Raw genomic sequence first — 13,712 nt, forward strand, 5'->3', positions numbered from 1 at the left:
TTTATTTTTCTGTCTCATGTCATTTGTTGAGGATGAAAGAGAAGTCAAACAGAACTTCATTTTATGTATAATGACAACAAAGTTCTTTCATTCATAGGAAGAATTTAATAATAACAATGAAGGGAATTCATACTAAAACAAGGAAGTACCATTTTACCATTCTGGTTATTCCACAGCTGCTTAGCAGGTCAGCAGTAACTAATGAAACAAAAAAAGAAAAAAACTAGCACACAAACAAAACCCTTGAGACCTGAGTAAATAGTCACCTACATACCGACCTACCAGTTTGTACAGCTTTGTGTACAACTTGTCTGACAACTTTAACTAAATGATCAAATCTTACATTTTTTCCATGACAGCCTATAAATGGATGGCGTTGTGACAAAAATGTCAGGGAGACAAAAAAAGCTTGAGAAGAGAAAGGGAAATTCTGAGGTGTTGACATTCTGGTGTTTGTTTGCGAAAGGGGGAAGTTGCTATTTCTTGAAATAACGAGGAAACTTGTAAAATACATTAAGAAAGTACAAAGGTCATGTTTTATTGATACTACGGAAATATTTACAAGACAACCACAAAATAATAAGTCTATTTGATCTATCAAACTTGACCCTACGCATCAGTAATGTGTAATCAGTACTGCTGGATCATTCACCTTCAAGAAGTATACAAATACACAGGGATTAAGAACATAATTCAAAAGTATTTTAAGGTCTATACATAGCAACACAATGACATGGGTGCAACTCAAAACACGCGGTGGTTGGGGCAGAAAACAGGGTTGTTTGAACATTTATTAGAACGACAACATCCGTATAGATGTCTAAATTCAGAATATTTGTTCGTGGTCGACACTTAGCAGCTATAGCATTTACAATTATCTCCTGAGCCGTGCTTTTTATTAAAAGATTTATGACATTCACTTCAGATTTTCTCCTATGTAAGTTGAGGTGTGAAGGTGTGTACCAGCTAGCAACTAGCTTCACTAAACTTCAGAAAACTATTTGTTCATCCAGCCTCACAAAACCCGACAACGTGTGGTTGCGTCTGGTTTCGATGGGGGGAGTGGGGGCGGGTTACTCATCAGTAACAGAGATGGGGTTGTCATAGGCTGCGCCCTCCAGGTCGCCGATCTTCTTGCGCATCTCTGCAGGAGGTCTTGGTGGTGGATTCTGCGGAGGATTCTTGATACTCTCTGCAACTGGCTTCCTGGTGTCCTTTCGTGGAAGGATGGGCTCCCAGTGTTCACCTCTGATGGCTGCCTAGAGAGCAGGAAGAGGAAAAGTCAGTCAGATGAAGTGACCTCATCTTATTGTTGGACTATGAATAACAACAAGAGATGATTGATAAGATTGAACAGGGGACCTTATCTCATATATTCCCGTTTGTGTGCTTGCTTGCGTTAGGCCATTCCTGGGAAATGCTTTATAACCCTGTTACAAATCTAGAGCTGTTTAAGTAAGTCACACCCCTGACTGGTCAGATTTCTCAACTTTAGGGCCATGTCTCAACAGCGCTACCAGTAATGAAACACTTTCTTCCTTGTTTCCATTTCCTTGTTTCCGTCACCTGGCTATTTTCAGACTGGGCTAACGACTTAGACAAAGTTAACCATTTCTAGCTGGCTAGACTGGAACACGGGGCAGGCCCATTAAAATCTACCAACTTACTGCAAGGTAGATGAGGCTGGCGATGCCAAGGCAGACACATCCGAGGACAGTAGCCAGCATAAACCCCCCAGGCACGGAGATTCTAATGGAGAGAATAAAATAGGGATCTTGAGGACAAAAGACCAGCCAGACAAGTCATAGACCATTTGAGAGAGAGGGTGAATAAAAGGAATGCTGTTTGACAAAGGAAAGTGTCTGAGATAATGAACTCACGCTGCATGCAAAAATGCCCTAACGTAGTAGTTCCTTGTCAGTGGTCCAAAGGCTTTTACACACACCGTGAAGCAGTACTGGCCCCTGAGAGAAACCAAGACACAACAATGAGCAATTAGCTTTGCAGCCAGTCACCTCAACTTCTTCATTAAAGAGCATTAAATTGCACAGCATCACTTACGTTCTCTCCACACTTGTTCCTTTGGCCCTCTTGCTTCTGGGATACTCAAGTAGACACACAAACACTCCAGCTGCACTGGTTAACTGTCAAGGCAATTCTTTACTTCCTTATTTATATGCAATTTGTGTGCAAAAGCATGCATACAAAGTGTCTGACAGGCTTTATATACACCATAAAGATCAAAATACAGTAAATGAGAATAACACGATAATTGAGAATAAATATAATTATTAGTGACCATGAGCAGATTGAGCAGGTAAAGGAAGTACAAAAGGTTTTCAGTAGGTACCCTGAAATAATGATGAGTTTATAGTGGTTGAAGTCACTATATGGCAGAAAAGTCAATTTTGATTCCCATATCACGTAACTCTATTTGTTGTACATTCAGAAATAATTTAAAATCAAAGTACACTACTGATTTATACGTGCATGTACTGTATGGGCTACCAGTAATGGTTATATGCTACATTTTACTCATCTAAATCACATTCATAGTCTTAAGCATGTGATTTGGAAATTCTTGCACAACATGCCTTTTTCTCAAGGCCATTAAAATATAGCAAAATAAAAGCACCAATAAGAAAACAACAGGAGTATGACTTGTTTAGGTTAAAAGGATACATTGCATATGCAGCAAACTGCCAGCCTCTGAAAAAGCCACTCACACCCACGATCCCTCCAGTGAGGAGAACTGAAAGGAGGAAACAGGAAGGTAAAAAATAAGCACACACTTTTCTTTTAGGTTTTATTTTTTTTGTCTCCATGCAAATAAAATCTTTTCAAGGTTGAATTATTTGTAAAATTGTCCTTTTAAACAAACTGGATAGGCAGGTAAAACTAACATTTTTAACGTCAAGATATCGTATCTGAATTGAGTGTTCACTGATTTCTGAGAATCACGTATAATAACCCTAGTTCATTTTCACAAACAAAGTTTTAATACTCACTGAGACCTGAAGCCAGGGCCTGCTCATTGGCCCACATCGCCCATTCGATTTTCCCCATAGTGTTCAGGAGGACTTCTGCAGCAGGATGAAACTCTCCAGGCGGCGACCCACAAATCTGGTAGTTTACACGAGGAAGAGAGCGTATTTACGTGAAGTGAGGTGTGTAGATGTGCAGACTGGGAGGAGGCAGGGCGTGTGTTAGCCAGTCCCCGTTTCAGTCGTCATTTCCGAAGGTAATAATGGAACAGTTTATTGCCGCCGCAGACAAAGGACCAACCAGTCCGACTTACCTGACAGGTATATTACGGACAAACTGGTCAGGGGGGTATCCTACGTGGACTCAAATCCCTTTTCTATATGCGCGGTAATTATATAGCGCTACACTGAGAGAGATAGATAGATAGAGATAGATAGATAGAGAGAGAGAGAGAGAGAGAGAGAGAGAGCGAGAGCGAGAGAGAGAGAGAGAGAACTAGTAAAACTGGCATTATGGCGGGGACCATGGTGGGTCTCGCTTTCTTTAATGCAAGGGTACCAACGATTTTGTGCAAACATTTTGTCCACACATAAATATAAACACACACACGTTTATTGAGTTGTTCCAAGCACTTCTTGTGTGTGTGTGTGTAAGTCTACATATTGTGTAGATACTGTAAATGGGGATTTTTTTTCTTTACTTTACATGGTTGAGCCTGAAAAACTAAAGCATGAGAATCTATAATATTTGAATCTGAACATGAAATGACAAGACAGACATGAAAAAGTCATCTGGTTTAAAATATATTTTATTTTTATGCAATAAAATTCACAAAAATATCTATATTGTGTAGATTCCAAATTTTAACAAGATGTAAACCACATATAAACACGTATTCGCTCAGATAGGTCAGAGAGCACAAGGGCAGCTGCAGGCGTGAACTGTTTTCACAGCTCGCGTGTATCGCTTGAGGCTTAAGTATCTGTTTATTTACTAACTGAGAGTTGAGCTCACGTACACCTACCTGTAGAAATGAGGTCAACATAGGGGAATACTAAGCCTTAATGAAAAGAATTTGATATTGAAAGGAACTATATTAGTATCCATGATTGTAAATAAGGTCGCTGGATTTGTAGTCATTTGTAGAATTTGTAAACTAGTTGCATATGAATGACACATTTGCTGAACTGGCTTCATTGTTCCTCAGAAGAACTCAAGAGCTTTGAGCTGCAGGGCATCACATGATCTTCTTGGGCAGGCCATCAGACAAAAGCAGGTGCTGAGTGGGATCCTCAACAACGCAAGGTCCTGGTCCAGCCTTGGAAGAAAGAAATCACATCACTGACTTACACTGAAGACTAGACTTGTCTGGTTTGTGTTAAGATTCATACAAACATTAAGTCAAATTTAAAAGTTTGAGCAACAACTGACACATGATCCCTTTCCCCAAGAAATATAATGTAGCCTGTCAAAAGACAAATCAAGACATTTAAATCAAAAACAACGTTGATTTATGTGTATACCTTGGTACTAATCATGTAGTTTATTCCCTTTGGCATGGGTTCGAGACCAATACTCTGTATCAGCTCCTTGGATAGAGGTTCACAGTTGACTGGAAGACCCTTAATAAAGCTGCAGAGGAGGAAGAGAGAAGGAAAACTCAATGAGGCAATTCAAAGAGGTTGAATGAAGAAGAAGAATTAAAAATAATAAATAAATTCTCTCATTTAAAAAGTTTTTCAGACCTTTAATTTCAGACATTGATTATTGTCCTCTATGGCATCGGTTACAGATTTAACTCTTCTTGGGTAAGTCTCAACTTTGCACATCCGGTTCATTTGGTTAGTTATACCTCATTCTCTCTGCTCTTTAAACTCCATGCAGGCTACAATATGCCTTTTGCTCAAGAGATTCTTAAATCTAGCTGCACTACAATGACCCGATTAATGGAGACCTTCTCCCATCTCTGCTGAGGACTCCTGAAGCTCTGTTAGAGTAACCATTGGGCTCTTGGGGGGCTTTCCGACCAAGGCCCTTCAGGCTTGATCACTGAGTCTGAATGGATGGTCAACTCTGGGAAGACTGACGGTTTGTCCAGTCTTCTTACTCTATTGAGTCTAATGTAGGAACACAAGCTTAAGGGCCTCAGCTTCAGATCATTTACTTGTCTTGGCCACACATTTATTAACTATGTCTACAAAGTATTCCTTGGACTTAATGGCTTAAGTCTTGTCCTGACATGCATTTGTCAACTGTGTCTTTCTAAGCAACTGTATACGGTAATTTACATATCTAGTTCTAGATACATTTTACGATGTTGAATGCCAGAGCAAATAGCCTGAAGGCTTTTGAGATATTTCAGTAATAATAAATTGATGAATTTACCACATCTATTTAAGATATGATACTTTTTTGGAAAAAAATGGAACATATTTGTAACTTAATCATGTATTTAAACAATAAGTTTGTATGACAGCAGTGTTTTTTAGTCTGGGGTCTATCAACTCACTGTTCTCCGTTGGTCTCTGGGGGGAAGAAATGTTGAACCACTCGGACAAACTCAGGAACATGCTGCTTCAAAGTGAAGATCACAGCATTGGGCCCTGCATCGAAAGTGTAGGCCACCTTGAATGAAGGAAACAGAATAGTGTGATTGTCATATAAAGAGGCAGAGTCTTCCTGTTCCCCAATTGAAAGAAAGATCTCACAAGTTTCACATCTTCATTACTCCATCTTAGAAATTCAGGTGCATAAACTCAGGCAAATTTCTAACAAGGCCAAACAGTCATTTCCTCTTTTCATGTACAGTACTTTACTATGGCTGAATTAAATGTAGTTCACTTCCTTTTATGATCAGAAGATTGCTAGGCTTATAAAGATTACAGATAAAGAAGGGTAAATACAAAGCTGTCCAAATATGTTAAATAAACACTGTAATCAAAACACCAAGAGATCTACCGCTCTCTCTGCTTTCTCAGCAGGAGACTTGAGAAACCGCTCACCCGTGTCTCCCCGTAATGCCTGTTATAACGATGCACCAAGTTGATGACTTGTTGTGAGACACTATTGAGGTAGAAGATGGGAGGGTACGTGTCAAGGCAAGTGGCATGAAACTGGTTGCTGTCCTTCATGGTTAGTTCAGCAAAGGCAGGGAAGTCCTTTCTGCGGACTGCTGCAATCATTTCGTTCATCCGGCCTGGGACGACAGATTCAGCGCGGTGCTACACAAACACAAACACAAACACACACACACACACACACACACACACACACAGAGTCAGTGGAATTTAAATATACTGTAAAGCCATATAATTCTGATTCCTAGTAGTTTTGACAGTTATGTTAATATACTGAAATTCATGATAGAGGGTGAACAAAGTACCTTTAACAGACAGCTTGTCTGTACACTGGTTTGCATCCCAGAGGTGCTGCCTACCGGCTTCCGCTCTGCACTAGCCTGTGACAAAATACACCGGCATTAAAACTGCAATTGAAGTGCACATGTTATACACTAATAAAGCTACAGTCTTCACTTTGTCTCATGCACACATGGTCGGACCTACCACTAAAACAAGGATTCTGAGCTCAGGCCAATGAGTCTCTGGCTCCACCTGCTGGGCTAGACTGTCCTTCCCATCGTCTTTATTTCCCATGATCCACTGGACAAACCCCCCATACATGCTGCGGCATGCGCTGCCTGAGCCTTGACGAGCAATCCCAGACAGCTCTCCTTCTACGCCAAACACACGAGCCAGCGTGTACACTGAAACACAGGGACAACGCAGCGAGTAAGAGCCACTGACATCAAGTGTAGATGTATCAAATAAACAACACTGCTGAGACGTACAAGCAAAACAAATGTTATAATTTTGTTTTATAATTTAGCAAATAATATTTATGCAATTAATTAAAATAACACACTGAAAAGAAGCTCTGAAATCTGGCTTTGGAAAAATAAGTGCTTTTCAGTTTTATTTATACAGTATATCATTAATAACAATTCAAATCGTCTGAAGATGATTTACAGAAGGCAGACCCTGAAAACCCAAGAGCAACCCAAGAGTGTGTTTTAAACCAAATACTGAACAGTGAACTCTCTCTCTTACCCAGACAAGCGAATCCAGCTGCTGAAGAGGCGAGTCCAGCCGCAGTGGGAAAGTTGTTAACGGAGCAGATGTGGACTTTATGTGACAAACCGGTCGAATCCAAATCAGGGTGTCCATCATTCCGCCTCTTCCGTGCTAGTCGTCGAACTGAACACAGAAAAAAATGACACCGTGCTCTCTCCAGCTCAACATATTTGTCAACGCTAAGGTTTTAAGAAGAAAATAAAATGTTCAGAACTCACTCTCTCTCAGACAGGACTGTAGTCTCGGATGGGTTATGTCCTCTTCTTTGCCATTGAGCCATATCCGATCCTCCTCAAATGATCTGCTGGTTGCAACTGTAGTGGTTGTTTTCAACTATACAGAAGTAAAGCAAGGCAGAGCTATATCAAACTGTACTACTGATGTAATGGCAGATTTAAAGCTTTGAGATATGTAAACAAGCAATACCACCATTTATGAGACAAAATTAAATCAGAATCAAGTAATTATGATATATAATCTGGCAATGACACTGAAAGTGTTCAGCTTTAGTAGGAACCTTGTCTCGTAGATGTGTTTTGGGCGCCTGAGTTCACATAGTATACCATAGTAAAACAACTTGACTATCTTCTTTGAACACATTAGTTTAAGGACAGCTACAAACACCACATTGACAGTACAGGACAGTAAGACAGCTGGCATGCGCTCATAGACTGGCTGTGGTTTTCTCAAATACCTGGTCCTGATGCAGCGTGACGCTCAGAGATGAGTTAATGGGTAGAATTAACTCTTCATTTCTCTTCCCCCCTGAAAAAGACGTTCAGTTTTAATGCAAAACTTAGCTATTACCCGATATTACGAAGCAATAAAAACACACCGAGTACAGAAGGGAACACACACATTTAAGACGACTTAGGACACAAACCTAACAAGGTGAACATAAACATAAGTCGAGGTCGTACTTACAGTACTTAATGACAGCTATATTCACAGGAGCCGTGCATGTAACCATATGTGTCTTGTCCATAGTTTCCTCAGGCATAGCTTTGCATATAAACTGACGTTTGTGCAGGTTACACTACCTGGCTGCTCTTAGACTGTTCAGGACTTGTCTCGAGTTTGTATCTTGTGTAGCTAAATCAACCTAGCACTGGAGGTTCCTTGTAAACTTACCCGATTGGCCGGCGCGGAACATGTGACTACCACAACCAACCAATCAGCGTTAAGACGTGTTTCGTGGACGTCTGAATAGCCAATGAGAACTCATCTGACCACGGTCGTTCGAAAATGGGGCAAGGACGTAGACCAATGAGACCAACCCACAACTGTCTGACTCAATGTGTGGCAGGTGTAGTGTTGATTCAGGTTAATAGGAAATGTATATCAGCGTAGGAAAAGTATATTATCATTATTATTATTATTGTAAAGCAACGAGTACATACATATTAATGCACTGATGGCAATGCAATACAAACATTACCGTGCAGTAAAGTATTAAAGTTACTATTACATTTAGCTCCATCTTAAGCAGCAGCATCCCTGAAACAATTTACCCATTCGTATTTAAAATCCAGCAGTCTTTTGTGGGTACAAGTCTGCCTGTATTACCTTTGATATTCTATTCATTCATTCATTGATAAGCCATCTACAGTAAGAACACATTTTCTTGCAGAAGTTATGACATTACTCAGTGTGTCAATATCTTCATTATTCAACTCTGGCCCAACCAACACAATATACTGTATGTATCATATGTTTTGTTTGTTTGTTTGTTTTGTTGTTTTTTGAGGGTGGAAGCTTGATCTTCTGGGTTATTGGACATGCCAGAGAAGTCATTAGAGATAACAACAAATATATGCTACACATACCTTATTTCATTTTATTTAAAAAAAAAAAAAAAAAAAGTTTTAGGATACATTTGGTAATCTATTAACACTTCAGAAACTGCAAATGTGAAATGTTAAAGTGAATCAGCAAAAGGATGTTTTCTCATCCATAACCAAACAGAAAGTGTGTATTGATGCTGCAAACGTCTTCTTTTCAACTTAATGTAAAATCCCAAATGCGAAGACTTATTCATATGAGATCTTACAAAAAAAAATCACTTTTTTTGTTTGTTTTTAAAGTTTTACGTAAACACTTAAGATACATGTCAGCAACAAGAAAAAAATCCAAGACCATTCAAAGCTAAACAGATGTTAGCCTGGAATAGAAAACAAGATATTGTATGAACAGTCTAGACAAAATGCATCAGCAGCAGCTTGTTTTGCATTTTGCCTAGCTTCTTTTGTTTGAAAAACATCTTCTAAGGGCAAAATAAGAGGAGAAAGATGAAGGACTGGAGTAGCCCAACAGTGCCATCAGTTGTCAGTGGTAAAACACAAGCAGTATAATTTGTAGCAACATCTGTTGCAAAAGAAGATCTTTGACACTGTGTGCGTTCTACCCTCCTCCATGTGATACAGTATCAACCAAATGTCCTTGTTCTTGCTGCTTGGTTTGTAGTTTGCAAAGACACACAGAGGCCAGTGTGGCATCCCAGGATTTAGCAAACAGGTCAAAGTCCCAGTAAAACGCATCATCTCCTGCCTCCTTGACTCATTCCAGGGCTCCTGTTTGAAGTTAGTAATCGTCCTCATCATCGGAGTCCATCACCCTCCTTCTGTTGAACTGTCAGGCACCGAGAATTAGAATCTCACAAGACCAAGTAAATAAAAATGACTCAAACATATCTGAAATTTTAGTGTGACTTACTGTGACAGTCGTCTTTTTCTCTGTTTGCTGACTGACTTTTTCCAGGATCTCGATCAAACCTGACTCTGAAATCTAACGAATGAAACCTGTTTATTGCACAGCTTTGACGTGAAGAAACATCAATAAACGATGCTTCAAGCATTTCAGGTTATGTTCTTACCTTTCCTCCTAACTTTCCAAAACGAGCCATTTGAATGAGATAGTTTTCAACTGCATTTGCCTTCTCTGGTTTCACCAAAGCAAGATTGCTCACTGAATGAAAGGAAATAACAGGACCTCATTCACTTCCACTGAAAATACTCAGAAGGCTAAAACATCAATTTAACATCACACTTACATCTGGCACGGGCAGACTGGTCTAGGACTTGAGCCAAAATGGAGTTCCTCATATCAGATTCTCTGTGAAGAAAAAATAAAAATAGTATTATCACAACTACTCGCAACTGGTTGGAGTATGAGTACGAGTTGAAGAATGAGACCAAAAAAACTGAAACTGAAATGCACACTTTTTGAACTAGCCTTTAACAGCTATGCTGAAACGTTTAACATTATACAGAGATTAAAACACACACACACACACACACACACACACACACACACACACACACACACACACACACACACACACACACACACACACACACACAAACACACCCAGCCTGGCCAAAAAAACGTCTCTACCTGGATTTAACTAAGAAAATGAGCTTCCCTATTGGAAAATTACTTCATGGGGGATTATCTTTCAGCTGGCAACAAGTTATACAACTCCAACTGATACAATGAGCAGCTTCTAATTTCTTTCTTTCTAATTTCCCCATTGACAATCTTTGGGATGTGCTAGAGAAGACTTTGAGCAGTGGTCAGACCCATCATCAATACAAGGTCTTGATGAGGAATGAATGCAACACTGATGGAAATAAATCTTGTGACATTGCAGAAGCTTAACAAAGCCATGTCACAGTGAATGCTGCTGTAATCAAAGCTAAAGGCGGTCCAACAAAATATTAGATGTTTAAGAGTTTATTTTTAGTGTTTTTTTTTTTTTTTGGCCAGGCAGTGTATATGTTGCATTTAGTGCATTTTTAAATGAATTACTCATCATATTTACCGTTGCTTGGCCTCCTCTCCTTGCTGATTATTTGAACCGTCCTGAAATGGGAGACAACACCATCACACACACTGTAGGATGTATTTCTGCATTCAACTAGAATATGCATATCATTTTGACTTTCAAATTTTCAATTTTTTCATTCAACAAATTGTCCCTACCGTTGCAATGGAAAGAGATACTAAAATACATTAATAATAACTAATGACTGTCTGCATAAACTTTTATTAGTTTCACCATGGTCATATTTTTGTAATATCACATTTTCCCATTTGGATAGAAATCTGTTAAACTCACCTGGAAAAACAGACAAGTGAACCTGATCACTCTCTACTTAGCCAATATTAAGGCAGTATGTAAAGGATTGTATAGGATTATGTTTCTGTTAAAATATAATGTCATCTATGTCAACAGACTCATGCAAGAATATTATGTACTGTATCTCAGCACCTCTAAGAATGCCCTATAGTTGTTGGTTACTATGATTTGTGTGGTATTTATGATGCCTAATATTTAGTCTACTTGCTGAAAGGGTTTGAAAAAAGTCAATATTTTTGTATATTTGAAATGTTTTGACAGTGAATGTCTGTCTCCATCTTGGTAATGGTTGGCACCAGTGACAGCATCGGAAAGACACTAATTTTGGCAGTTCACTAGGTACACTAGTGGAAACACATGCAATATAACAAACTTGCACAAAATTCTAGCCTAGGTTATGGTATTTAGCATTTGTTATGACAGCTGTTGATTCAACGGTTTTTCTCTAGTGTATGTACAATGACGTACATAATAAAAGGATGTTATCTAACACCAAATCAAATATATAAAGGATGACGTTTTTTTCTTCTGATTCTGATTCTGATTCTTAGTAAGGAAGAAATGGCTGTGCTGAACTGAGGTAGGAAAGGTACCAGGAACCCGGAGTATTAAAGCATAACAGAAACTGGACTCATGAAGTCAGCACTGATAGAAATATTGATGTTTGAAGCAGCAAAACAGCCCCAAACCATCACACTACCACCACCAGATTTTACTGTTGGTGGTGATGTTCTTCTTCTGAAATGTGCCATTGCTTTCATGTCAAATGTAATGGGACACACACCTTCCAAAGAGTTTAACTTTTGTCTCGTCAGTCTACAGAATATTGTCCCAAAAGTCTTGGGGATCATCAAGATGTTTTCTGGCCAACCTGAGATGAGCCTGTATGTTCTTTTTGTTCATCAGTGGTTTTGTTTTTTGTCCAGTCTCTTTCTTATAGTGGAGTCCTGAACACTGACCTTAACTGAGGCAAGTGAGGCCTGCAGTTCTTTGGATGTTGTTGTGGGGTCTTTCGTGACCTCATGGATGAGTCGTCACTGCACTCTGGGTCCCAAAGCTTTAGAAACTGCTTTATAACCTTTTCCAGGCTGATGGACCTCAAATACTTTCTTTCTCACTTGTTCCTGAATTTCTTTTAATCTCAGCTTGATGTCATGCTTTTGAGAATCTTTTGTTCTACTTTATTTTGTCAGACGGGTCCCGTTTCAGTGATTTATTGAGTGAGAACAGGAATGGCAGAATTCAGACCTGGGTGTGGATAGAGAAATTGAACTCAAGCGTGATAAACCACAGTTAAGTTTTAACAGGAGGGTAATGGCCATGTAGGTTTGGATTTTGTTTTCCCTTCATAGTAACAACCTTCATTTAAAAACTGCATTTTGTGTTTACTTTTGTTATCTTTGTCTTATATTTAAATTTGTTTGATGAACTGAAACATGTAGGTGTGACAAACATGCAAAAAAAATAAGAAATTAGGATGGGGGGGGCAACACTTTTTTCCAGCACCGTATTTATAGACGAAAAATTAAGAAAAAAGATGTCCTCAATTTTGCTTTAAGTACAGTAACATCTGTCATAACCTCGTAATAAGAAGGCTGTTTCACATTTGAAAAGTAAACTTTGGTACAAGCCAGCTGAAGGCATCACTGTATAAACGTATTGTGTCTAATACAGTATACACAGTTTCAACAGATACGTCCATTATCTACATAATAACTCGCTGCTGCTGGTCAACCACGTTAAAATGCTAGAGGGGTGTGAACGGACTATACTTAACTCGAAACTAACACCAGGCCGTTAGCTGCCACTGTGATTTGTGCAACAACGGAGACAAGTGCGCTTATTTTACACTAAGCATGGCTCTCATATGTGAGTTTTATTTAACTGACAGTTAGGTTATCTATCTGGGTTGAGACGGTTTGGTTTAGCTACGTTAGCTAGAAGCTCACTGAGCTCAGCATCTCCTTTTAAGGCAGGCGCACACACGCTCCCCTGCTCACATTTAGTCCTTACCCCGGTCTTTGCTTGCAGCTCCGCCATCCTTTGCCGCCTAATCGCCTCTAATTCGTCGTCTGCCATAGTTTATTACGATAACGTGGACGTTAAAAGGCTGAAACGGGATGATCTAGCGTAATAAAGACCACACTAAACTCCCATCAGAAGCAAGGCCCTATCTAGCTCAGGCGAGAGTAATCAAGATCGAAAAAGTCGATCGGAGACTCAGTGTAAAATAATCGAGCACAGAGACGGCATCGTGTAAAACGGGTGTCAAACTCGCTTTAGCTGAGGGGCCACAAGCAATTTTGGCGCACAGCTGCCATCTGCTCTTTAGTTCTAGGGTTCAGTGTTGTGAAATGTCCACGACTGTAACTATATCAGGCAACCCAACCCCTAGTGGAAAATTTCCAAACAGGTGCCAATTTTATTTAAAATTGCTCTTAATATTAATTCTAATTTTC

At 39.4% G+C, this 13,712-nt stretch overlaps 3 protein-coding genes across 3 annotated transcripts; all 3 read right to left on the minus strand.

The window, feature by feature from the left end:
- Positions 1–509: 509 nt before the first annotated feature.
- On the minus strand, positions 510–3,174 carry LOC125005961 (cytochrome b-245 light chain). Its single transcript, XM_047581648.1, has 6 exons — positions 3,009–3,174; positions 2,683–2,752; positions 2,062–2,136; positions 1,881–1,964; positions 1,668–1,749; positions 510–1,259 (listed from the first exon to the last, which is right to left on the minus strand). Exons 1-6 carry the CDS (start codon positions 3,064–3,066, stop codon positions 1,074–1,076), a joined length of 555 nt encoding a protein of 184 aa, XP_047437604.1. The 5' UTR covers positions 3,067–3,174; the 3' UTR covers positions 510–1,073.
- Positions 3,175–3,775: 601 nt separating this feature from the next.
- Positions 3,776–8,217, minus strand: mvda (mevalonate (diphospho) decarboxylase a). The gene is made up of 10 exons (XM_047580587.1): positions 8,040–8,217; positions 7,810–7,880; positions 7,334–7,448; positions 7,092–7,238; positions 6,549–6,748; positions 6,368–6,442; positions 5,988–6,206; positions 5,495–5,610; positions 4,509–4,617; positions 3,776–4,303 (listed from the first exon to the last, which is right to left on the minus strand). Exons 1-10 carry the CDS (start codon positions 8,113–8,115, stop codon positions 4,223–4,225), a joined length of 1,209 nt encoding a protein of 402 aa, XP_047436543.1. The 5' UTR covers positions 8,116–8,217; the 3' UTR covers positions 3,776–4,222.
- A 710-nt stretch (positions 8,218–8,927) lies between these two features.
- On the minus strand, positions 8,928–13,457 carry pdcd5 (programmed cell death 5). The gene is made up of 6 exons (XM_047581571.1): positions 13,267–13,457; positions 10,936–10,976; positions 10,165–10,226; positions 9,988–10,079; positions 9,828–9,899; positions 8,928–9,743 (listed from the first exon to the last, which is right to left on the minus strand). Exons 1-6 carry the CDS (start codon positions 13,330–13,332, stop codon positions 9,696–9,698), a joined length of 381 nt encoding a protein of 126 aa, XP_047437527.1. The 5' UTR covers positions 13,333–13,457; the 3' UTR covers positions 8,928–9,695.
- Between the last annotated feature and the right edge of the window lie 255 nt (positions 13,458–13,712).

Source organism: Mugil cephalus, chromosome 3, assembly GCF_022458985.1.
Source record: "Mugil cephalus isolate CIBA_MC_2020 chromosome 3, CIBA_Mcephalus_1.1, whole genome shotgun sequence".
NCBI classification, from domain to species: Eukaryota; Metazoa; Chordata; class Actinopteri; order Mugiliformes; family Mugilidae; genus Mugil; species Mugil cephalus.